A 27,797-nucleotide genomic window follows, 5' to 3' on the forward strand; every position below is an offset into this window, starting at 1 on the left:
GAGAGAGAGAGAGAGAAATGAGAATACTCTCTTAATGGCTATTATACTAATTTATACTTGCTGCTCTGCTCCAATCACAAATCCCTTTCTGGAAGCCTGCTTTCTCAGCCCACATTATGAGATCATATATACAAAATCCTGATCCTAACCTTCAAACCTTTTAGTAGTAGCCCCACACATATTGCCACTACAACACAGATAAGGACCAAATCCTATGCCACATAAGCTCTCGTGTTCTCTCCTTTAGATTAAGATTATAATCTAATATGATCTAAATGTCCTGCTCACCTTTAGCAGTAGATATTATCCAGATGCCTCCCAGCATTCATTACATGCATCACTCACTAAGTAGCAGTTAGACTGATCCTCTCCTTCAGTCCCAAGAATGCTGATTGGTTTAAGCTAGTCAGGATGGTACCATGCCCTCTACCTCAATTACTGATAATCCAAAGATAAGTCAGTAAGTATACAGAATTATCTTGGCCTTAGTGATTAATCCAAGTATGAGTTAATGTGACCTAGAATTGCTCCAATTAAGCCGAAACAATTTCTTTGTCAATGGTTAAAAGAACAAGAAGCTTTCTGTCCCTCTGGATGTTAATAAAAATGCATGTAACCCTAGGAGCTGCTAGCAATAACTTGTTGACTTAAGAGGAGGGTAAATGCAAAGAATTATTGACTTGAAGGATAATAAAACACTGAATCAAATTGCCTCTGAAGCCTGTCTATGTCTAGACTTACCAGTTCAATCAGCCAATATAGTTCTTGACTGTTTTGATCATTTCAAATTGAGTTTGTTATTTGCAACACAGATAATTGACTGACACATCTTCCTCCTGCTTCCCAGTTACATTGGCATAAAGTTTTAGTTCCTGTAATTAAAATACAAAATAACAATGATTTCTTCCAGGGCCAGTATGTCAGCTTCATGGTTTTGGGCCCCAGGTTCCTTCTATCCTGTCCTCCAACATACCCAGGATTTGCATATGGTTGAAAGTCATTTTTTACCAAGCATTTGTTCTTGACTGAAGATGAAGAAGGGGAAAGGAAAAGAAAGGACATACTCATTTCTTTTAAGGGCACCATTTAGATGTAGCACACATAAATTGTAGTCATCTTCCATTGATCAGAGGATGGTTATGCAGTCACATTTAACTGGAAGGGAAGCTGAGATATTTTGTCTTTTTCTGGGCAGCCATATGTCCAGCTAAAAAGTCTTCCAAGATGGAAGAAAAAAAAGAATGGATATTGGAAGAAAACTAGAAGCTTCTATGCTAACTTTACCTTGATTGTTCCATATGGGGGCACTTGATGGATTATGATCCAGCAAATCATTTCCATTTGTTCTTATAAACCTACTTAATATTCACCCCAGTTTAGCAGAATCTCAAAACCATCTGCTGAGTTTTACATGAAAATAACTCCATATTGTGTGTATGTTTGTGTGCATAGCAGCTAAAGTTCAAACTCTGGCTAATTTCAATATTCTGTGACTAATTTTAATCTTTGATAGGACAAACTGAAACAAGCCCCACTTGCTTTCACTTGATGACATTAAAATTTTGTTTTAAAGATAATAGCATAACTGATGTGGGAGATCACTCTAAGCACATTTCAAAACAAGTAGTTTTATGTTAAATGCTATACATAGTATTAGCCAGAATTCTGATCTTTTTTCTAATAGATAAAAATGTGTCTGTATTATCTGGTAGTATTCATGTACATAGTTTATTGTGAACATGTTCCCAGTGCCTAAGAAGGTACATTCACTTCTAGAGTTTTAAACCAAATATCTCATTAAGGTGTTCACTAAAAGACAAAGGATCAAAACTTGACATCAATATTTGGTACTTAAGCAGCAGACAGTTACCTGAACTCACAGATTTAAATGTACACATATGTAATCATTTCTGATTAATGTCACAGAAGACAAATCTGTTCATATCCCTTTCCCCCAGAACAAGCTCTGCTCAGGAATGCAATATACTTTAGGCATGAGAAAAAGACTAGAATTGGAAATTATAATAAATATGACCATTAAGATAATCTAAATCAACCACCAAGTTATATATTAATCACCGACTATATCTTAAGTACCGTAGGAAGTATTTGGGCAGATAAAATGAGACAAAATCCCTGCCCCTGTGATATCTAGTATTATAAGCAATGTTAAATATCAATAGAGAACTGTTCATACTACTTCTGCTTATTTGTTATGTAAAACTTTCAGTGACCCCATTTCCAGTAGCAAAATACCCATAGTTCTTGGAAGAGGCATAGGATTTTATATTCTGGCTCTTATCCAGTTAGCATTTCCCTGTGACCCTCTATGCCCTATCACGTCAGTAGTTATAGTTGCATGAATATTCAATGCTGTCTCACACCTACAAGCTTTTACATAAACTTCTAACTTAATCTGGAATTGTTTGTCTTCTCCTAGTCTGGTGAACTCCTACTCATTCTTCAGAATTCAGCTCAGGTTGTGAAAAAAGTTCTCCCCAACCTCTGTAAACAGTATCAGATACTTCTAATTCTCTTCGAAGGAATCATTCTCTGATTGCATCCCTTATATTATTTCTACCCATTCATTTGCTGACCTTTTTCACCCACGCAGCTTCAGGCTCCCCAGGGGCATTGTTTTTCCTATTCATCTTCCTATCCATAGTGCATAGAATAGTGTCTTGCACAAAGTAAAGGTTGACTAAAAGTTATTGAATTAACAAATAAAGAATCAGATGTCTTAAGAGTATACTATGAACCCAATGTAAATTATTGTAATCTATGAATAACTTCTTCAAATTCTAAAGGAATTACTTGGATTCATTCAACCATTACCACTACTGCTGTTTGAATTAACACTAGCTTTTGGTTTCTACAGATAATTTTTTTGGAAGAGTTATTAGTTATTGTCTATGAAGCAGTTTGAAATTCCTCTACTATGTATATTGCTAAATACAAAACAAATATTGGTCACGACCACCCTCCATCATTTTCTGAGCAACTTCTTTAAGCACAGAGAGTATGAGATAATGATAGGGGGGAAAAAAAACCAACCTGGTCTAACAACCATCATGGGCTCCCTCATCCCAGTAGGTTAATCGTGTTGGTAATGCAACCTTCATGCCATTGAAAAAAATCAGCTTTGAAAAGATTCCAAGCAGGAACCAGTAGATTCAGATTCAGAAAAGGCAGAGCAATACCCAACAGGCTTCTGTCCTGTGATGCCCCAAAGAGATCTTTCTCTCTAGACATTCAAAAGTCCATTGTGCAACTAGTAACCAGAACCTACTATTAAGTATAAGAAGAACACTTCAGGGATACTTTTCAGCATAGTCAAAGAGGCGGATACCTACATAGCAGGACATTGGAGATAGATTGAAGTGTCCAAATCCCACCAAATATAACTTGTGCCCTGACTAAAGGTCTAAACACTTATTAATAGAGTCATTCCTTTGGTTTAAGGCATTAAGCATACTTCTTCTGTGTAGAGCAAAATATTTAAATATTAATACAAATATTAACATTTAAAGATAAAATTCTGCCACTTTTTGTCTGGTACCATCCTTATTAATGCTATATATGAGAAATCCTTTGATGAGGAACAGAGATGTGGAGGCATATGTCTGAATTCAAGAGTAGCTTTCCACTGACTAGGTGCAGCAATCTGGGCAATGACCTGAGCTTATATCAGTTTTCTGAGCTTCAATTATCTACAAAATAGAGATATGAATAATTGCTTCTAAAGTTATGAAGATTAAATGAGATAAATGTAAGTGCCTAGCACATATGGCTCATAGTAAATGAAAAATCATCATTTTTAGTGATATTGTTATTGTTACTATTAAAAAATAATAAGGTCTGGGCTTTGAGAGAGGCAGTAATTCATCCTGGCACAAAGCCTATCATGAAGAGACAATGCACTAAATATTGAGCCAAGATATAAATAGGAAACATATTCCTCATATAAGGACAGGATGTCATCTATTATTACACATGATAAAACAGGGTACACAGAATAGCTCTAAAATAAATGGTGCTATATTCATTTGCCCAGGATAAGAGATCAAGAATCACAACTACTTCTCTTACTAAAAAGGATAATTTATTATGAATTTATATCTGCTAAAATCACAGAAGAAAATCCATTAAGCAGCTCAAGTGATATTATAAAGGATCAATGTTAGGATTATCAACTAAATGTTCACTTGTCTGAAAATCTTTTAACATGATGGCATTCGCTGGATAATTCCTTTTCTCATGCTATGAAATCAAATCGGATTTTAGTCTTTCAAAGTTTGTATAAAGTCCTGTTGCCTCTGAAACAATGACCACAAACAGTGGCTTAAGCAACACAAATTTGATTATTTTATAGTATGGAGGTCAAAATCATGACCTTATTATTAGCAAAGCATTTGTACATTACCAACAATAGTTGGTGGTTTGCCAAGGTCATTTGACACACGATTACTAGATATTTCAAGCAACTGATATGTCTGAATTCATTTCCCTCCAATGAGGTCAAGTAAATTATGACTTGATTATACAAACAAGTGTGCTATTACTCTAAACCTATTGTTTGCATTATACAGGTTAGGGTATTATGTCATGATTCGAGATGAAAGAAAAGGATTTAAAATTCTTTCAAAATGACATCTCGAGAAGAGGCCAAGAATGGTATGGTCTGAACATACACAAAATGTCTTAAGGAATAAGTATCTGCTGGCAAGCCACACTTGTCAAATTTCACACCTCATAATAGCCAGGCAGGAAGGAATTCTTCTTAAGAAGAAGCTTCAAGAGAACATCATTCCCATTTTAACTCTGAGATAAATTTGGATAATTTGTAAAAGTCACCAACTTTCTTAAGACCATCAGAGATCTAAGGTTATAAATGTCAAGACAAAAAGCCTGCCAGGGAGTGTAGAACACATGAAATCTTTCACTGCCAATACAGCAGGGGAGGAAGAAACAGTTATCATAAAAGAACAAACTTTAATTTTATAATAACTGGGAGCCCCAGACATATGGTGCATTTGTGTTCTTCTCCATGGATTCCCTCTGGCTGCTCACAAGAAACCCAGAGAAACAGAATTGCAACTCTTCCAAAAGAAGGCACTAGAATTCAAAGACTGGTCCCTGGCCAGCAGCATCTGCATCACCTTGAGTGCAGAATTTCAAGTTAAACCAAAGACCTCCTGAATCATATTCTCTATGGGACTAGAAACACAGGTGGCACAAGGCTTCAGTAGAGTAGAATATGACTTTCTGTCTGTCATGAGACATGGGTCCAGGCATCTATCCTGCAGTTGAATCTAAGCTACAAGAGTATCTGAATTTGCATTTGCTTCAGTGAGTACCAGAAAACAATCCCCAAGCCAAATTTTTGGTTAATATCTGTTCTTCACAATTAATGTTTATATGCAATTTCATATTAGAATTTAGTGATGCATTTAGAATTTATATATTTAAAAGCCAAGCACAGTTGTACCCATACCTTTAATCCCAGTGACTCTGGAGGCTGAGGGGGAAGGATCATGAGTTCAAAGCCAGCCTCAGCAACTTAGTGAGGCCCTGATCAACTCAGCGAGATCCTATCTCGAAATAAAAAGGGCTGGGAATGTGGCTCAATAGTTAAGCTCCCTTGGGTTCAATCAGTTGTACTGCAAAAATAATAATGATAATAATAATAAAATTTAAAAGTATATATATATATCATTTAACATTTTCTTTAGTTGCCATTTCCAACATCCAAACAGCTATAGTAAAGAAGAAGGCCTCGGTATTATCTAAGAATTTTAACACTGGAGAAATTTCACAGGTTTTGCCCTCCCAATATCTAACCAATATCAAACCAAAATCTCAGTTGCTAAAATGGAAATTATAATTGTATTAAAATCTTTTTTCCTTTAACCAAAATGATGCCAACAATCTTGCTAAGCCAGAGCCAAGTCAGGTGCCATCCTTTGCCTGTCTAAAAGTAACAATAAAGGATAATTAGCTCTGGATAAAAGATCACTGTTATAAAGAGGAGAAACAGAAGAGGGAACTTAAAGGTAACATTTAATTCTCTCAGCTTTCACTGCTAAAGGAAAAAAAAATAAAAGGGAGCCTCCACAAGACTATAGCCTCCTCTTAGTGAAAGTGATGAAGAAAACATGTCATTTGCTCCCAGATAAACACACAGGCCAAAGAGAAAATAGCTACTATCTAAATGAAATCAGGAGGACAGGATGTCTCCTATTCGCATTTGATTAAACACAGCTGGAGAGAAGACACCTGTAACCAGAGTCCAGGAACTGTGATTGAGGCTGCTCACAGGATCACCTGTTGAAGAGATAGCCAGAATAGGTACTGTGCAAAGCTCTCAACTGTGTGAGAGTTGCTGGTACTTCACGGAGTTCACAATTGAGTAAATGCCTTTACAAACTGACAATCCAATCCAGATGTAAAAAGTTTCCAGACCTTTAAGTACGTTTTCATCCTTTAGGAAGGAAATTAGTATCTCAGGGAATGATTGGCCTACTTCCCTCAAAGGCCAGGTCTCCACAGTCAAAGCAAAGAATTAGGGCAACTATCCAGATAATTCAGGCCACCCACATCCACTCTGGCCTGAATTATTCAAGTTAAAAAACAATCTTCTTTGCAGGATCCAGTTTCCTGTATAATTCAGGAGGGTCGAGATGCCCCAGCATTTTCTTACTTGGGAAATCAGCTTCATATACCACCTCAGATAAGCCAAGAGGTAAAAGTATTAATGTGACACATTTGTTTCTGTCTTCCGGGGCTTTCTGCCTGGATACATTACACTTTGCTTTTCATTCTAAAGAGCTCTTTCCTTTCCTGAGCTGCACTACCGGTGACCTGAGGCAGAAACCATAGTAAATGGCAAAATAGGCAGTGAGCAGGTCTGTTTACACCTCTTGACTTGCAGATTGAGAAATCTGAGGCCCAGTATACCATGCTTTATTGTCTTTAAATGATAGTGACTCTTTTTTTAACATGTAGGATTTTTATTCATTTATTTATTTATGTGCCTTTATTTAAACTTTTTATTTTCAGGATAGTTTTGGGTTTACACAAAATCAGTGTACAGAGTGCAGATAGTTCCCATTACCCCACATGCAGTATCCTGTATCCCTAACACCTAGCCTTAGTGTAATACATTGCTACAATTAATAAAGCAGCATTGATGCATTATTATAAATTAAAGTCCATATTTTATTCATATTTCCTTTGTTTTTATCTGATGTCCTTTTTCAGGATTTCATCTAGGATACAACAGTATGTCTCTTTAGGCTCCTCTTGGCAATGAGTTTCTCAGACTTCCCTTACTTTTTACCAGTTTGACACTTTTCTTTATTTTGGAACCAGGGATTGAACTCAGGGACATTCAATCACTGAGCCATATGGAAGTTCCCTTCTCTACTTACACACTCCAACAGCCTTTGTTTATTGCATCTCTATCTCCGCAAGGATGTAAACCCCATAATAGCAGGGACTTCGTCTCTGCTCTGCCCCTGAATCCCAAGATGGCTTCTGGAACAGAATTCAAGCTCAGTCTTCAGCAAGGTGTCGAAAAGAAGGCAGTCACCAGTCTGGATAATCTGAGATCTTAGCCACATCTGGGGAGTCTCTGTCTCTGAACATCCTGATGGGACTGAACCACCACCAAGCAGCCCATCTGCCTCCCCCAAGTCTCTATCTAATCTATGTCAAAGAATGAAACATTAGGGACTTGTATCAGCTTAAAATTAAAATTACAGATGCTCATGTTACTCATGCACATAAACAGATATTTTCCTGGAAGGCTTATTATGGGCATATCCTGAATTATTCTGCAGAAGTTAGAACTGAAAATATCATCAAAAAATTTCTTCCATGAAAGTCTTTGCTATTCATCAGTTACATTTTCTAGACAATTCTCAATTTTTATAATTAAAGGTAACATTATGAATTCCACATTACTAGGCACTTTTCCAAATTACATCAAAGAAGACTAAAATAGGAAAGAGCACAAGACAAAGAATGCCTTTCATTCTATTTATTGGATTCAATTCTAGTTGAGTGACTTTCATAAAATTGGGACCAGAGGATATCTGCTATGGATGATGTGAATTATAAACATGATAACTGTACATTTGATTTAATAAAGCTATGAATCACTGACCATAAAATTATATTTCTTCCTTATTATCATACATCTTTCTTCTCAGCCTTGATCAGTGGAACTATCACTGCTTATGTTTGTTTACTTAAGTCTGGCTAAAATCCAGTGGAGGAAAAATGAATTAAACATAAATTGCAATACATTTTCATATTTTCTCTCTCAATGCTAAATTTTTTAAATGCGATTCTTTATTCAGATCTGGCGGAGGCCACAAAAGACTGAGAACAAGAGAACAGGTAGTGAACACTCTTCTATTCTAATGGAAATAGGAAAACCAATTTTGTTACTCTACCCCTAACACATTCAATGAGGTAAAAGTATTAAAGTTGAAGAAGCTGAGAGAGTGGTTAACTGAGAGAAATTTTTCAATGAAGGAAGATGTCAGTATGACTTCACGGCAAATTAGAGGGCCCTCCAGGAGAGCCTGTCCAAGCTTGGTATATGTTCAATGCCTGGGAGCTTTGTGCACTGGTGGTTTGTGGCTACAGAGTGAAGAGCTGAGTTTGGAGTGTAAATACATTCTACCTTCTGTGGCCAAAGGAGGGTTGACTCAAGGTCGTCTTAGATCCAGGCCCAAACATCAGCCTAGAACTATTAGGAGACTTCAACAAAATGAAGCCCGAGTTGGTCAGCAGGATGTAAAAATTCACTGGGGCTGCAAAGGAATTGCAGAGATCTTTAGGGAAGGGGAAAATCCACAAAGAATTGTAGGCTTTCAGGAGGCCTTAAACATCTGCTACACTCAGGAAGTCAAGAGCCTTTTATATCAGTGCCATTCAAGTGAAAACTTGCTCTCCCCACCCCAACATCAACTCTAGAAGGTCACAAGCTGCCACTAGCTGCCACAATGGCAGAGTTGACCGAAAAGCCAATTGGCCCCTCTTTGCCACTGTAGTCTCTCCTGCAGTGTAGCCCTGAGTTGTGATAAGGGAAAGCTTTAACTTTAAGTGAAACTAGGATGGAGCTTACAAAGGATATGAGACTTTAATTAGGAAACGTGATTATGTTTTTTATCACAGAGGCTGTTTTGTTTTCCAAGAATTATGAGACAAGTTATACAATCCACTCCAGTATTCATCCAAGAGTGGGAAGATCTGAAAGGGCTGAGGATAGGAATAAAATTGGGGTTTTTTGTTTGTTCATTCGTTTGAACCCTGTGAGTCCTGCTGCTTCAGTGTATTCTAAAGTACATCATTAATTGGTTCTTACTTCTAATAAATAATAATGTGTCTTCGGCTCCAGAAGTACATTGAAATTTCTCAATATTTCATACAAGGGAGTCAAGTTCAACAAATATTTTCTTAAACTAATATACCTGCACTAAAGCAAAAGGCCATAATTATAAAAATTAATAGTTTAGTGGGATATGAAGATAAATAGAAACCTCATTATTGAATCTGCTATTATCCTCCCTTGTAGGAATCAGCATTCAGTATTTAGCTTCAACATACCTACTGGACAGGAAATAGTAGAGTCCCATGGGCTCCCCTGAAGTCTGCGATGAAGTTTTTCCTTATGAACTTCTACCTTGGGCCCCACCCCACAAAGTTGCTGACTAAAGGCTGAGAGCCTGCTAAGTGCAGAGGGCACAGTACAGGCCCCAGATGTCCTGATAAGGTAGTAAGAGTGTTTCAAGCTGACTTTCATGGCTTTTTTGATATTTAAAAAAAAAATGGGTTCTGTTCAAAGATGTTGGAGAAAAAACTTCAAAAATAAGGACTTTAAGTTTTCCTCAGAGTTATCTATATTTTAAAATTTCCATGTGTTTCCTATCATTTACTGAGTACTCACTATATTCCTAGTCCCATGCTAGCTGCCAGAGAAGGAAAAAAAAAAGATGATGATGGAAGATGATTCTTTGAGTCTCTTACATGTCCCTTGAGTCATGAAGTATTGATGTCTTTTGTATGGCAAACAGCCTTGGAAGATAGTGTCGACCTCCCAGGCAGAAGCTTCCCATTCTGGATGAGATACTGTCTCCCCTACCCAGGGCAGGGTCTGGTCAGTTCTGCTAGCAGCTTCGTAGAAGATTGAAGATTGTCCTTGGCTGTGACACAAACCTAGTGTGCACATAGCACTAGCCTGGGCTGCTCTCCATGGTCCCCACAGGATTTGGGGGTTAAAGGGAACTGATGCAAATGAGAAGTTCATGCTGTTGCCCTGTGAGTAACAAATGTGCTGACCCTGACCCAGGAGTCCCTTGTCTTCTGCGAACCCCCATGAGACTTTGGCAGGCTCACTTGTTAACTTGCAAGCAGGGTAAAAACCTCAGACCCCTCATAGTACTTGGGATTCGTTTTCCTGCATCAAAGAACTCATGGTATTTTAGGGGAGTAAAGGCAAATTTTAAAAGAGATGTGCTACCTGGGGTAAACCAGAAATGTGCTTAAGGTGTATGAGAACACTGAAATAAGCAGGGAGGGATACTTCAGAAAGGTTCCCAAGAGGTGATGAGATGTGAACAGAACCTTCTAGTCTTCTAAGGAGTCAGCTAGGTGAAGAAGAGGTTAAGCACATGCATAGCTATGGCAGCAGAGTCACAAGGTATGTGCAGAGAACTGGAGGAGTCACTGGCACAGCAGCAGATAGCATGAGTCCTGAATGTCCCCAAGCATGGCTTGACAGCAGGCAGTGTCCACTACAGGATCCTGGATTTCAGCTGTAGCCCAGTAACCTCTAAAGAGAAGCACACAAGGCCATCCTTTGTGGTGCTAGGAGAAACATATTGGAACTTCCATATTTGTGTAAGTTTCATTGAAAAATTAGTTTAATTTTTGCCGCAGTCTGGCTGGGCACAAAATAACCGAGCCGCCACACAGCCTTGTAGGTTCAAAACAGGAACTCCTTTATTCTCTGCACTTCCTTCCGCAAACGCCACTCACATGGCCTTCTCTCGGGACACACCACACACCAACCAGAAATCCCGCCTCCGGCACTTCCCCAACCAATGGAAACTCTCCGTGAATCCTGCGAGAACTCCAAAGTAGCAGGCCCAGTTGGACAGCAGGGGTCTAATATAGACAGCTTAACATAACCATTATCATCTCAATGGCTTGCTGGTGTCACCTCTCAACCACTCCGTTCTGGCAAAAACGTCATGCGTCATTCGGACTCGGCTATGGCTCTCAGCAAATTTTATTAAATCTAATATGTAGACTGGCACAGATTCCATTTGAGCTGTATTTTTGATGCTTGTGTGTCACACAGTTATGTGGGGGTTTTCTGAGGAAGGAGGAGAAATCTCCTCAGTTGCTGGTGAGCTTTCAGCATACAGTGACATTGTAGTCTGTGTGTACTTGGCTAAGCCGTTTACAGATTACATTACCTAGTTTTACTGGTGTAACCCTCAAAAATGGGCAGGTGACTTTAAAAGATCACCACAAAGAAACGACAGATTGAGGACAGCATTAATAATGTAGGCACAAAACCAATGATGGAGAAATAGGCTGACACCTGGAAGGTGAGCTCCTCCTCAGCTACTTACCAGAGAGAATTAGTGGCAGTTTAATCAGATCTGACCAGAGGGATTAGGTTTGTTGTTGTTAACTGAAATACAGATTTATATCTACCACTGACCAACATGAACCACATTGTAAGTATATGTTAATGCTTAAGATATTGGCTAATGTTGGTGTCATTGTCATCCCAATTTGCAAGACATTTAAAAACGGAACATCCTAAACATGGAGTCAACCATTGCAATGTTTTCGATGTTGCTTAAAGTTCTATATGCCTCAGTACAGCAAATATTATTGGAAGATGCATGTAAAAGATTACTGCACATTTGAAAAGAACTCGTATTAGTATAAATTACCCAATGTGGGAGATTTGGTACACAGCTGGATACAAGCCTTGGGGTTTCAACATGTCTCAGCTTATAATATTTGCTGCTATCTGTTTTAGTGATAAAATATACAAAGAGCTACTTTTGGTGAACAACTGACACAGTGATTCTCAACCCTAATTGCACGTTAGAATTAACTGAGCATGTTTTAAAAATTCTCACCTCAGGTCCCTTCCCAGACCAATTAAATCAGAATTGCTATAAATAGGTCTTTAGTTAGGATGAAGAAACAGAAGGAAGATTTCAACAGTAGCAATTACAATGAAATCCATTCTCTAATTCTTTACATGTCTGTCATTCACATTCATCATTGCTGCAAAGTCAAAGCCAGGATTGCACAAACTGCTCCCAGAGGTCATACATATACAGTCTGTTCGGCTACAACATGGCATATGTATTCTTAAAAGTAATCACACCAAACCACAGAGCTTATGGGTAAAATGAGGCAAAGGACTCAGCATCCAAAAACCTTATCAGTGATTTTTTTCCCAAAAGACAGAAATGAAAACAAAAAAAAACACAGTTTTACTTGCACTAAATGGTTAAGAAATACATAAATATTTAATAAATATGTTACTATACCTTGGACTAGGACTAAAAAAAGTGTGGAAATTAGTGCTGGGAAGGTTCTGGTCATGAGTTATTGTGAAATGGTGAAGAAGAGTTAGCTGAAATTAGGTTGAAAGTTCAGCAGATGTGAACAAGTGTGGCTTGTAACACAAACAAATATGACCTGGCAAACTGAGGCAGCAGGTAGATGTTTGAGACATGCTTGTGTTTTCTGTATTCTTATGTAGCTCAAATAAGCTATTTTCTGCATTTACCTAGGTTCATTTAGTGTTTCTCATAGGTGAAATTGTGCACAAGCAAACACAAATTTGTGCTGTTCCCAGTGTAATGCCTAATATATCAATTGCACTAGAGCAAACTCATATTTTCAAATAAGACAGCAGAACTTGCTATCCTTATAATTATAAATACAATACAAGGAAATATAGATGAACTGTCAATAATTTACAATGAAATGGAGAGCAGATAAAAGCTCTTTTAGATGTCAAGGTTTGTTGGTTATCTCACTGCAAAGAAAATATATGAATTATTGATCTTGCAGTTGAGTTATCTACTTATCTTTTACAAGAAAAAAAGACAAGTAATCTAATTTGCTGATCTATTTCTGGGATGACAAAATGCCTTCTGTAATAAGGTACCAACTGGATATTTTAATCAAAATAAGCACTTCAAACTCTCCCTTCATCACAGAGGTGCAATTTTAACCAAGCAGAAAAAAATAAAAGGGTTTTCAAGAGATGAGCTATGGAAGGAGCATTATGAATATGAAAAATCTAAAATGAGTCCACTGTTCGGTAATTTTTTGCTCAAAATGATGTGTCATACATAAAAACTCCTATATAAGCACACATTAAATTGGAAATTGAATCTTCTAGTGCATCCAGAAAGTCCTCCATTCAAGGAGTCTCTGTGGGTCTTGAAACCAATTGTTGAAAGTATAAAAAGCATCACTCCCAATTAGTTTGTTGGAAAGTCTTTGGGGAAGATCGACATTTACTGGACAAATTTAGTCAGAAATCTTTTCCTTACCTATGGATGGGATTGAAAAATGACTACCTAGATTTTATAAGTTCAGCCAATGATCTACTTACTACATTTGAATATGTATATCTTTCTGAGATATCTTTTTCAAAATCCTCCCAATGTTATACTGATTTCCAAAAATTAAAAAATATTTTTGAAGTATATTAAATCACACTCATGTGGCTGTTTTGCTCAATCTTGAGAGTAAGAAAAGATTCCATGTCATTAGTAAATAGAATAAAATCTAAAATTATTTAAAACCTTTTATCTTTATCCATTGTTCTCTAATAGTACATGTGAATATTTTGTAAATGAATAAAATACAAATGTATATATTTATTGATACAGTGTATTCATTTTTTTACTGCTAGATGTTTTAGTCAGCTTTTTTGCTGCTAAAACTAAAAGGATCTGACCAGCACAATTATAGAGGAGGAAAAGTTTATTTGAGGATTCACAGTTTCAGAAGTCTTGTTCCATAGAAGGCTGGCTTCACTCCTCAGGGTTCAAGGTGAGGCTAAACATCATGGTGGAAGAGTGTGACAGAAGGAAGCAGCTCACATCATAATCATAAAGCAGAGAAGACAAACTTCACCAACTAGATACAAATACATACCCCAAAGCCATGCCCCAATTCCCACCTCCTCCAGCCACACCCTACACTTTAGTTACCACTCAGTTAATCCCAATCAGGGCATTAATTTGCTGGTTGGCTAAAGACTATTACAACCCAATCATTTCTCCTCTGAACCTTGCATTTTCTCACACGAGAGCTTTTGGGGGATACCTCACACCCAACTCATAACAGTAGACATCATGATCAAAAAAGTTCTGGAGATCACTGCTAGAGTTGAGAGGGAAATGACACCACCGGGACTGCATTCAACTGAACATTATCAAAATAATTTATAGAGAGTCTGATTTTCTCATGTACAAGAAACCTAGGACTCCTGTAAGACCCAGACTATTTCTATGTTTCCACAAAGCCTTATTTAGCAGTTGGATTTGTCCTTATGCACACAAGATGGCTGCTGCACCTGCAGACATCATATCCAAATTCCAGAATGGAATATGGAGAAAAAAGTCAATGGAAAAAGGTATCACACACACACACATTGGCTGAAGGATTGTACAAATATCCCAGATATCCCAGAGATAGGTACCCAGGGAATAAGATCCTGGGAAGTCAACTAAGGCTCTTATCAAAGCAGAAAAAAGAAGCAAAGGCTAAAACTTGGGCATCAATGTGGTGAAGTGAGAAGAAAGCTTAATTTGAGGCTGTCTGAATATTGCCAGCAAGGGACTGAGGCAAACCTCATCCTACACAGGGAGCCAGGACAGGTGCCCTGGGGTCCTTGCCTGACAGTTGGAGCCTGCACTACATCTCAAGACACGAGCACAGAAGCTTCTCTGGAGATTATGAAAAAGAAAAGCTAAATAGATTTCTTACAAGTCCCACCCGCTCTCACATTTTTTAGCCACTAACTCATTATTTGCAAACAGTAGTGTATCTGATCATGTATGGCCAAATCTGATTGGTGCCTTCCTCAAAATATTCTTTAGGAAAGCCCTGCTTGTTAATGCTGAAAATTAATCTCTGGATGAGCTCATTCATTAACTCATGTAAAGCAACCTTAATGATTTTAGGCTACTGCAGGCAACCCAAACAAAGAAATAAATAGAGAATATTCACAGCTTAGAAGGACCGCCAAGTTCTCTCTGGGATAATTTTATCCTGATAAGGAATGGTTACCCTGATTTATGTTCTTCCTGATTTCTTCACATAAGTATTTTTGGGACTTTTGCTCTGTGATAGTTAGAATCAGCTATTTTGTTAAGACAGCAGAAATAGTAAAACTTAAGGCCAAGATTATATATTGCTCACAACAGTGTGCGTGTTTAGGCTATTTTCTATTGCTCAAGACTCAGCCTTGTGCATTATTCATTTACTCCAAACAGAGCCTGTAATAAATTACTGCTGAGATGCAATCACTTCGGAAAAGACAGCTCATATTTACTCTAAAAAAACGATTTCTTCTCAGAGTTTTTTCCATTAAGGTCATTGTCATGGGAACTGAGGACCCTCCAAATAATGCATATCCTTTACCCTCCTGCCCACTGCCCTGGGCAAAGATCCATTCTGTAACTCGAAATGGAAATAGAATGTTCCCTCTTGGATTTCACACTCTGAAGGTGACAGCTGTGGAAGAAGTGAAGTAGTGTCCGATGCTGCACAATGCAGGAATCAGGTCTCCCCCAAGGCCCTCTGTTAACTCCTCAAAGATGTTACCCCATTGTTTCTCATTGACTAAAACTTCCCTGCATTGCCCTGGTTGCCCTATCATATTCTCTTCTCACCAAGATACTTAGGTGGGGGGGTCTACACTGTCTTCACCTCCCCAACCAGCTCTCCTGACTTTCCTGACTCTCACCACAATCTCGGTGCCCATCAACAAATGCCTACTGAGCTAGGTACTTCTGCAGAAGGTCTCCATGGAAACCTACCTTCTCAGTGCTCTTCCAGGCACACAAAGTAGCCCCAGGGAGGATCTCCTTCTTCACTCAGTTCTGGATCTTTCAGCCCTTCTCTAGACCCTTAACACTTTCATACTGTTCCCTTGCCCACCCCAATACCCTACCTCCCTTCCTAGAGTTCTCTTTTCTTCTTCATCACTTTCATATTACTGATTCCCAGCCCTTGAAGGACCCCAGTGGATATATCTGAAACTGTCTCCAGTTGCCCCATTAACTTGCTATTTCCTACACAGGGTACTAGCTCCAACCTTCATGCCCTTGCTCAGGGCACTACTACTAGCAGTGCCTCCTGTCCCTTACACTGTTGCAATCACACTTGAACTACCTGTCCTTAGAACAAGATATGGAACACCCCCATGCAGCCTTCCCCCAATTAATCCCCACACCACTTAGTGTACCCAACATCTTCCAATACACAGAAGCATAATTTCTCTCTCCCTGGACACTGAAGTGTGGGAACTTTGTCTCTTATTTCTTTTATGATTATCTCTCATTCTTCATGAATAATTTTAGAGACTAAAGTATCCAAATACACAAAACACACATGCAAACAATAGTTACTCAGGTGAATAACTAATGCTGAAACAGACTTGTAGTAAAGAACAAAGAAATTGTTTTCCTAGAAGCCACTATACACTCTTACCCATCTCTGCCAGCACTTTGTCCTTCTCTCATTGCTATAAATGTGACCTCAGGATAACATGGCTAGCAAATTGTCTACCTTCTCCAATCCGAGGAGACAAGAAAGGCATCAGATTTATCTCTGTATTTCCTGCATCTCACCCAGTGCCTGAGTCAGAGTAGGAGGCTTTCTGAGTAGTATTTACATGTAGAAATGAGTTTTGAGATGGAGGATTCAAATCAGGAAACAAGTTATGATCTAAGAGAAAATTAAGATGGGCAGCGGGTAGGGGGTTGGATCAAATTGTAAAATATCCAGTATCAGTAAGGGCTGTTTTATGTATGTTTGGAAGATCTCTGCATGATGAACAATACATGGCAAACTTACAGGAGAGGGCATCTTTGGAAACCTGTCTCTTCTGAAAACAGTAGTCAAACACAGAACTCAAGTTCTGATAAAAGTACACCCATTTATTCAGAAAATTATAACTAAATATCTACATGCCACAGGCAGCAAGTTAAGCACTGGAATTACAAGAGCAATGGTTCTCATTCTTACAAGACCTCTTAAAAGTCTCATGGAGAAATTGACTTTCAATAGTGCTAAGTGCAATGGAAGTGCAATTGCAAACTGTGGTAAGTGTCCCAAAGAAGAAACTTAAGGATGCCATGAGCCTACCTATGGGATGATCTAACCCACATGATGCTTGATGTGGTACAAACTCTATTTTTCTATTTAACTCTTTTTAAAGGCAGGAAAAAGAGACATACCAGAATTGTGCTCCTTAGCATGTCATCAAATTGCCCTATCATCTCTTCTAATATCTGCCAAAATGGCCCTGTCAAAGGGGTGTCATGAAGAAGATAATCTTCATGTTTACTGTTTCTAAAGACTTTCATGAATTCCCCTTAATAAATATGCCCCAATGCCCTCTTCCATGCCCTTATTGATGGGAAATTGAGAATATATTAAAACAATAACAACCTTCACATTTATTCTCCCCTTTGATTTTTTTTCTTTAGGAAAAATTCTGAAGAGTATGCATTTTGGAGGAACAGGAGATCATTTCCAGGCCTCTGGCAACACCCTGCCAGCCCCTACCCTGTCACACAGCAGGGGAGTGGGCCTGTTCACCCACAGCTTTGTCAACGGCACATTTCACGGTCTTCTCTATTTTGACTAGTTGAACACATACACACCAGTACCTAATTACTGTTTCTTCATTGCAAGGTTCAACAGTTTTCAAAGTTGATTTGCTGGTTTCTTTTTCTTTCTTATATGTCATTTGAACAAGTTATTTACCTTCTGTAAACTGAAGTTTCCTGTTATGGTTCGAATATGAAATATCCCCCAAAGACTTGTATGCTGAAGCCTTGGTCCCCAGTGCAGCAGTGTTTAGAGGTAGAACTTTAAGGAAAGATTGGATCATGAGAGCTCTGACCCCATCAGTTAATTAATCCCTTGGCAGTTGAATGTACTACTGGGAGGTGGTGGAAACTGTAGAAGGTGGGACCTGATTGAAGGAAGTGGGTCACTGGGGGTGAGCCCTGGAAGAATATTTCTTATCCCCAGGGCCCCTTTCTCTCTGTCCCTCCCTGCTCCCTGGCTGCCATGAGGAGGGCAGCTTTACTCTGCCACACTTGTCCACCATGATGTTCTGCCTGGCTTTAGGCTCAAAGAAATGAAACCAGCTAACTGATCACTGACTGAAACATCTGAATCCAAGAGCCAAAATAAATCTTTCCTCCCCTAAGTTGTTCATGCCAGGCATTTTAGTCACAGAAATAAAAGGCTGATCAACACAGTTCTTCAGATGTTAAATAGGGAGGTCACAGTACCCATCTCTGCAAGGCTATTTTAGAATCAAATGAAACGGGGTTCTTAAAATGTTGAACCCAATACCTAGTTGTAGCAAACATTCAGGAGATGGTAACTGTCATGCTTATTTATCCATTATAAACTTTGTGTTCCTTCAGAATTGTAATATTCTTATATTTTATGTAATAGAGATTACCTTGGCAAAACAATTGAAACTATTTTCTCCCATTCTACCATGTTCTGTATTATCTTAATTTTGTTTGCTTCTATCGTATGGAAACCTTTATAAAAAGTACATTTTAAATGAGGATCTATGAACCTTTGCTAATATTTTAGTTTTTTGTTTGTTTTCCTAAGTTCTCTGTCATCTGTTTTGATGGTTTAAATTCATAGAGAGGAGAGTTCACTCTTTGGTTCACAATCATTTCCTAAAATGTGATCTTCAGAAAATTCAGATACTGTATGGTACTTAACATACAAATGTTTGTGTTTGCAGTCTTTTGAAATCTACTGTTCAGGAAAATACACTGCTTGCTTCTACTTGGTCAGGCAACACCTGAAGGAAGTATGGAAACAGCTCCCAGTCTGGAGTCCTTTGAGTTAAACCAAGGGATAACTTGTATTTTTCCGGTACAGTTTTAGGAACTGTAGCTACAAAAATATTTGGGAAGAAATTATTTGGAAAAGCCACTGGATTGTGTTTTACTTTTATTTCAACAACTGAGAAGTCTAGATTCCTACATTCTAGGTATCATTAGAATTAATGCTGCCACTGGGCAAACCTTGAGGACATTATGGTAAGAGAAATCAGAAAGAGAAAGATAGTATGGTATGATTTCATTGATATATGGAATCTAAAACCATTCACCTCAAAAGCTGAAAGTGGTTGTCAGGGGCTGGCGGATGAATGAAATGGGAAGTTGGTCCAAGAGCGCAATCTTTCAGCTATAAAATAATGAGCTTTGGGGAGCTAAGGCCCAGCATGGCATCTATAGATAATCATAATATTGTATTGTGCACTTGAAATTTTCTAAAAGAGTACATCTTAAATGTTCTTACCACACCAAAAACAAACAAAATGGCAACTATATGGGGTGATGGATATGCCAACTAACCTGATTGTATCAGTCATTTACTATAAGTATGTTTGTCAAAGCAACATGCTGTATACTTTTGTAAATGTACAATTTTATTTGGCAATTTTATCACAATATATCTGGGAAAATAAATTATCACATTAAAAAAGAATTAATGTTGTCAAAGTGCATGGAATTTCTGATTTCACTAATGAAATTTGTGAGGTAAAAGGTGACCAAATTCTCTCAAATTCCTGTGTGCTGATCTCCGAGCCTAAACTCCTCGCCTTTTCCATGACAACTTCCTTCACACCTTTCAGCTTTGATGGGGAGGGCTCTGAAGAATTACTTATATCTAACTCTGTACCGCCCCTGTTCCAGCCACATGATCCAACTTTGACCTCACCTTCTTCAGTCAAACAAGTGTAAGACTCGGAGTCTGAAGACTACCACTTGCTTACTTTCTATGTATGTGGCAATCATATAACCCCTCATAGCCTCAGAGGGTTCAGCAATAAAATCGAAATAATAATAATAATGGCTAGGCCTATTTCAAATAGCTGGAATTAGGATCAGATGCTATAAGTATGCATATTTCTTTGTGCCAGATTTGAACCCAACCAAGAATCAGGAGGTTCCTCAAACGATATAAAGAAGCTCCTGTTTCAGAAAGCAAAGGGCTGTGGATGGTCTTTCCAAATGTCTGGTCTAAATTCTAATCCTTGGCTGGGTTTCTCAAGCTTTGGGGCCTGGATTTTGTCCCTCAGACTACCTAACATACAGGGCATAGCATGCTTGCCTAGTTCCTGATCTCTGGTCTCAGATTTTCTTTGTTCCCTCTGCCTTAGTTTAGGGTTTCTCAACCTTGACACTATCAATATTTCAGGCAGATAATTTTTTGCTGTGGCTATTGTATGTCTTGCAGGATTTTAGCAACATTTCTAGCCTCTACCCCACTAGACACCAACAGCACCCTTGATCACGTCCATCAATAATATCTGGATATCACCAAATGTCCTGGGGAGAAAAATTGCTCCCACACCTTCAGTTGAGAACCTTAACTTACTCTTCTGAATCTGACCTCTGGCTTAACTAGGTCTATGGCCCTTGCTTGTGAGCCTTGGAGTGTTTTGACAGCCCATGGAATAAATATGATAATTCTCTTAACTCAGAGCGATTTCCTGCAAAAGAATAAAAAAAATAGTTAAAATGTGCTTTCTGGGTTTTTTTGTTTATTTTTTTGTTATTGTTGTTTTTAAGTTTTATCAATCTGAGAGGGAGCCACCTGTTATGCAGTGAGCAGTGTGGAAGAATGCAGAGTGTCAATCACATGCTCTTAGAGGTACCCAGGATTTGAGTTTACCTGCTACACTGCCTCATTGTATCCTTCCTTCTCAGTTATAAATAATACAAAACAGAGGCCTGTAGAGAAGTTAAATGGCATTTCTCAGATCTCAAAGTTATTTAGCAACTGAACTCCTACCAGCAGACTGTAACTTCATCACCAGTCATTCATTCCAGGCATGGCAGGAGCAAGCACCTAACAGTTTGTGGTACCCATTCCCAGTATTCCAGGTCAAACATTTCATTCTTTAGCATTGACTTTTCTATTTGCACCTGCATGTTTTGTATTTAAAGATATAATAGAATACTTCTCTTTCCTCAACAGGTGAATAAAAAGAGCAATTCATAGAAAAACAGGAAACCACAATCTCAGGAACTCAGAAAAGCACCAATAAGAAAAGAGAGAAAGAGAAAGACAACATTTTTATAAGCACTGCTAACTAATTATCTCAGGTAGTTCTCAACATGATCCTATGAAGCACATCCAAACGACTAGGTAAGATGCTTAAACCCTCTGTGCCTCAGTTTCCTCATCTATAAAATGGCATAATAATGAACTTCCCTTCAGAATATAGTCTTGAGGATTAAATGACACATGAATAAAAGTGTTCAACACAGGAGTTGGGACATAGTAAGCACCTCAAACCTGATAGTGATTCTTGTTCTGAATTCCAATTTCACCTTCATATTCCAGCTGCCATATTCCAAATCCCAGCCTAAATATATAACCATCATTTGGGGCAGCTCACTGGAAACCCCATAGTTGCCTCCCAGAACTGCTTTGGCTTAATAGCTTCTGTGAACAAGCTATGAGGAAGACAGAGTTTGCAGAGATAGCCTCCCTGCTTTATCATGGGCCATTTTTGTTCAATAAATGTTTTTGAGCTGGGCGCAGTAGTGCATACCTATAATCCAGCAACTGGAGTGGTTGAGGCAGGAAACTTATCAAGGCTCTAAGTAACTTAGTAGACCCTATCTCAAAATTAAAAATATTTAAAAAAAAAAAAGGACTGGGGATGTTGCTCAGTGGTCAAGTGCCCCTGGGGGCTAACTCCCAGTACTCAAAAAAAAAAAAAAAAAAAAGAAGAAGAAGAAAATTTTTTGAGCCAGAAATGGAAAATTCCAAGATGAATAAAATATAGCACCCACACAGAAGTAGCACACTGTTTTTCATCTAGCAAATGTTTATTGAACACCTGCTCTGTGCTAGGCTTTATACCATGCTCTGAAGATACCAGGGGGAAAGCATCAGACGCCTCTGCTGTTCTGATTCTAGTGCAGGGAAAACTATAAGCAAATGTAAACTGAAATATAGTGTCAGTGGTGATAGAGTAAGGAAAATGAAACAGATATGGCCAACCGTGAGGCAGGAAGTTGGGGGTATAGTATTTAGAGTGAGTAGCCAGGGAGGGCCCCTCTGAGGTGGTGTCATTCAAGCTGTCATAGGGATGACAACAATTATCCATCCAGGTAAAGGTCTGGGAGCAAAAGAAGAGTCTATAACCAGTAAGGATGTGTGCATGTGTGGTTCTTATGGCATTTTTCTTCTCTGCATCATTTGGCTTATTTTCTTGCTAGACTTGCCCTCCTGTTGGCTGCCATAGCAACCCAGTCAGACCATTTTATTTTGCCCACCCAGCCACTCATCAGCAGGCACTGGGCACATACCCAATCCTAGCAACCAGTCATGGAAACATTATTTAGGAAACAATAGACTTTATAACTCTTTGCATCAGCTCCAAGGACTATTCAGCTATAATTGAAAATAAATCAGGCAGCCTTGTCCTGAGAGAAAGCCTCAGTTGTTGCCTATCCTTCACAAATAATTAGCTTGGCCTTCTCAAGCCAGTTCCTACTTGCTCTCAACAAAAGCATTGGTCAGCCAACCTGAGTGACCATAATCAGTCTGACACCGCATGGGGTTCTTCACTATTCTCTCTAGGCAAACTTTCCTGATTTCATCCTGGATAGATCTGCCTTCAGGACAAGTCTTTTTGTATTAAATATTTCTATAAGATGTACTCCCAGAAGTTGCAGCTTATGTACTGTTTATTTATACTTATCTGTTATATTTAACTTAAGTTCTTCCATAAAAAAAGATAAACAGGATACTTCCACGTTTGAGGAGCCATGTAAGAGCAAAAAAGCTACCACTCTATCTCCTAGGCACTGAATTCAGGGGAGGATTATCTACTTTTGTTCACCTCACATTGGAATATAGCTTAGCAAATGCTATCTTACATCTTAAATGATAATTCAGAATTATCTCTCCCGACATGGACATTCTTTCTGTGTGTCTTTTAAATCATTTCCTAGAAATGTTCAAATATTTATCCCAGTCTTTTATTCTCAAAGGAGAGCTAAAGAATTAAATAAATATGATTATGCCAGCCCCAGGATCTAATCTTTCTCTCACTGTTGAAATATTAGGTAAAGTATATATCATTAGATAGACTGACTGTAATACCTAGACAGAAGCCAGGGATTTGTGCAGACTCTGACTCTCCCTAGAGTGCTGTGCTCACTTCTGGGTCAGACAAAGTCCACATTAAGAGGATGTGGAGGGGCTGGGGTTGTGGCTCAGTGGTAGAGTGCTTGCCTTGCATGCATGAGGCACTGGGCTCGATCCTCAGCACCACATAAAAATAAATAAATAAAATAAAGGTATTATGTTTGCCTACAATTAAAAAGATATATTAAAAACAAAGAGGATGTGGAGATCACTGGCTGGAGCATAGAGGGAAGAAGACACAGAGGCCTAAAAAGAGATTGGGGAGGATGAGCCCATATCATGTGGCCTGGAGGGAAGGCTGCAGAATGTCTCTTTGCATGCCAGCAGCAAGGAATGACAAATAGCCTTAAACCAGATGCCAGCTTTTCAATAATTTCCTAATTTTTGACTCAGGCAATTGTTCACAAGAGATGCAACTACAGAAGGGTCCCCATCATAAAACATCTGGCTGGTGGCTCACTGCTACTTCCCAGGGGAGGATGCATTGCCAAGTGGAATTTATGGTGTGATTTTTCTCCCCCATAGCCTAATGGTGGATGGTTACAAAAAACAAATGGTGGGGAGAGAAGCATCATGATTTCAGAGTGATAATATTGACTCTAAAAAGACACATACTCAGGTAAATTCTCTAAGGCACTGAAAATCTATAGTTGTAAATAGCAAATAAGGAAGCAAGGTGTTCTATAAATGGTGCAAGGCAGAATTCTATGTCTAATGTAATAAAACTGTGCAAGTGTCTTACCTCTGCCCACCTGACTTCCACCAAATATTTTTATTCCTCTGTCTCCCAGGCTTTCTCTCTATCCCTGATTGATCTCTCAGCTCAGCATTGAAGCAGCTAGATAATGATGAACTTTAGGATATCTAATTAATTTCCAAAACAAGCTTCTTATTTCCTATTTTTCTGACCTTGGAGGCTAGGAAATATACAGATATCTATCATTCATTCATTAATAAACATTTTATAGGGCCTTCTACAACAATGTGTTGGGAGGGACATAAAGTGTTATGGTTTCAATATAAGGTGTCCTCCAAAAGCTCACGTGTGAATAGTACAAGAAAGTTTAGAGGTGAAATGATTGGTTATGAGAATCTTAATCTAATCAGTGCATTAATCCACTGATAGGGATTAACTGGGTGATAACTGTAGGCAGGTGGGGTGTAACTGGAGGAGGTGGGTCCCTGGGATGTGCCTTTGGGGAATATATTTGTCCTTCTTGAAAGGAGCTCTATCTCTGCTTCCTGGTGCCATGTTCCCAGATGCTTTCCTCCACCACACTCTTCCACCACATTCTGCCTCACCTCAACCCCCAAGGAATGGAAATGGATGTCTATGTACAGAGACCTCTCACACTGTGAACCCCCAAATAAGTTTTTCTTATTAAAATTGTCAGAGGTTTTGGTCACAGCAATGAAAAAGCTGACTAAAAGATTTTAAATAAGATGTGTTCTCTTGGGAAGCTCATGAATTGGCAAAGTGAAAGAGAAAGAAAGACAAAATATGCTGTCTATTAAAAGAGGGAGAAATAAAAAATGATGGACATTTGGTTGAAAAAGATTCATGACCCTATAATTAAGTTATACATGTTTTACAAAACACCCCTATTCATCACAATAGAACAGCTAATTCCAAAATCTCAATGACTTAAAGAAATATGTTATGGTTATATAACTTTACTCATGAAAGAAATACTGAAGGATATGTAAGATTTCTTTGTTATTTTTGTACCTTCCTATAAATTGATAGTTAATGAAACATAGAAAGTATAGAAGAGAGAGAGAGAGAGAGAGAGAGAGAGAGAGAGAGAGAGAGAGAGAGAGAGAGAGAGAGAAGAAGAGAGAGGGAGAGGGAGAGACAGGAAGGGAGGAACTGATCAAACACTGCATTTCTTGCTTATGCTCCTTTCCAGGCAAATTGGTTAGGGAACTCTGCTCTATACAGTCCTCATGCAGGGACCTGGCTAAGGGAGGCTCAACTTATGTTTCTCAAAACAGGAGAAGAGAAATGTGGAAAAACACATAGTCACTCTTAAAACTTCCACCATGAAGAGGTGTATGACACTCGTTCATGTTTCATTGACCAAATCTAATCATATAATTATATATAACCTCCTGGGGACAGGCATATGCCCAAAGAAAACAAAAATACTTATCAAAAAGCACTAATGACTATGATACCCAAGGCCACAAACTGTATACTCAGGCATTGGGTTTTTTGTTGCTATTTGTTTCGTTTTGTTTTGGGTACCAGGGATTAAACCCAACCGCTGAACCACTGAGCCACATCCCAAAGCTCTTTTTATTTTTTATTTGAGGCAGGGTCTTTCTAAGTTATTTATGACCTCACTAAGTTGCTGAGGCTCGAGTTGAACTTGTGATCCTCCTGCCTCGGCCTCCAGAGCCACTAGGATTATGGTGTGTGTCACCAGGCTCAGCACAGGCATCGGTTTTTGAAAAGATTTTTATGAAAAATAATCACAGGTATTTTTGGAATGACTTTAGTCTTATGTTATCTTCTTATAACAGCAGAGTTTCCTTTGAAATAGATTTAAATGGAACACAGTCACCCAAACTGCTTTGCTACAGAATAACTGTGTGGCCTTCTCTCTATTGTTCAGCCCTCTGCACACAGGCAGCACAGGGCTATTACAATGCTTTCAGGAAGGCATTACACAGAATATGGATCACTGTGGCTAATGCTAGTTGAAAAGCAATCCCAGCTACATCGGATATGACTCTGAATTTTAAAGTGGCCAAATATCATTAGTGCCAACATTAAAGATGTTTTATGCTGACTCTCCAAGTGCATGCTGCAAGAAGATTGTCAGAGTGAGGTACAATGAAACCAGCCCACACTCTCACCCACAATGTCTGCAACATTAGCATCCTTAAATTAAGTCTATGAAGATTTAAGGTGTTCTCCATCCTGTGTAGCAATGAGGGAAATTGTTGAAAGAGGACAGAGTAGCCCAGGAGAAAGGTGAAATAGAGCAGCAGGATAGGGTGGAGGTGCCTGAGAACAAATCCCCAGTCTACATCCTAGAGGTTGTGTGATTCTGACCGAATAATTAACACTTCCTACATCTCCTTTTCTTTATCTTTAAAATTGAAGAATTGCACTAGATCATCTCTGAACCCCTCCCTAATTAAGAGCCAGATTACCAGATTACTTGTGTTAATAATAATAATAATATCCCTAATTTGCAATGTGACCTTCAGCAAGTACTTAACATCTCCGGTGCCTTGACTTTCTGATCTGTAAATTAAAGACACTAATGGGCCTATCCCACAGGGTGGCTGTAATGAATAAATGAGTTAACAAATGTAAGGCCTTACAATTGTTAACCAAAGTGGAAGACACAGAACAAACCTCAGAACTCTTGGCCCCATGGACTGTACCAGTTCATCCAACCTACAAGTATGCTTTACATCAGTTTCCCAATTGGTATAGGTGTAAAGATAAAAGTTAAAAGTATCAGTTATAAATCAACAGAAAAATTGCTGAAGTATTACTTCACTAGCTTTTGGGCATTAGAAAAGAACCAGTACTCTTCATTCACATTTGAAAGGAGGGCCATAACAACTTCACCACACCTGTAAGGGTTAATTTAATGTGTCGGCTTGACTGGACTATAGGATGCCCAGATATTTTCCCAAACATTATTCTATGTATTTCTATAAGGGTGTTTGGGGATGAGATGAACTTTCGAATCTGTAAGTAGAGCACATTGCCTTCCCTTATGTAGGTAAGACTCCTCCAATAAGTTGAAAGCCTGAACAGAATAGAAAGGATGACTGCCTCTCAAGCAGAAGGAACTTCTCTTGCCTACCTTTGTTCTGAGACATCAGCTTTCTCCTGCCTGCAGACTTCAACTGAAATCTGTACCTCCGGGGTTTCAAGCCTGCTGACCTGTAGACTGGAACTATACCATCAGCTTTCTGGGTTTCCAGCATGCTGACTCCTTGCAGATCTTGGGATTTGTCAGCCTCCATAACTGGGTATGATAATTCTTTATAACAAATCTCTCCCCACCGTGTGTGTGTGTATGTGTGTGTGTGTATGTGTGTGTGTGTGTGTGTGTGTGTGTGTGTGTGTGTGTGTGTGTGTAGAACCCTAACACAATGGCCAACACTCTGTCTTGTTCTCCTATCACCCTCTGTGGCACAGAAGATAGCCCCCTAGATAAAGCCTCTTAAGGCAATACTTCCCTCATAGAATACCATTGAACTCTCTAGACTCTGGAAAACCTTAGACTCAAGACCATGGGCTTCTGAGAGTCACACTA

The 27,797-nt window shown here is 38.7% G+C and overlaps 1 protein-coding gene across 2 annotated transcripts in view; it reads right to left on the minus strand.

The window, feature by feature from the left end:
* Window positions 1-27,797, minus strand: part of Rtn1 (reticulon 1) — a 223,321-nt gene that overhangs the window by 161,158 nt on the left and 34,366 nt on the right. The window contains exon 1 of one of the 2 annotated variants that reach the window (XM_078049998.1): window positions 289-340. The exons of the other annotated variant lie outside the window; for it this stretch is intronic. Coding sequence (XP_077906124.1) covers window positions 289-325 — 37 coding nt within the window. The 5' untranslated portion in view covers window positions 326-340. Of the gene's footprint in view, window positions 1-288; window positions 341-27,797 lie in introns of those variants that run through there. 2 annotated transcript variants of the gene reach the window in all.

This window comes from Ictidomys tridecemlineatus, chromosome 5, assembly GCF_052094955.1.
Source record: "Ictidomys tridecemlineatus isolate mIctTri1 chromosome 5, mIctTri1.hap1, whole genome shotgun sequence".
Taxonomy (NCBI): Eukaryota; Metazoa; Chordata; class Mammalia; order Rodentia; family Sciuridae; genus Ictidomys; species Ictidomys tridecemlineatus.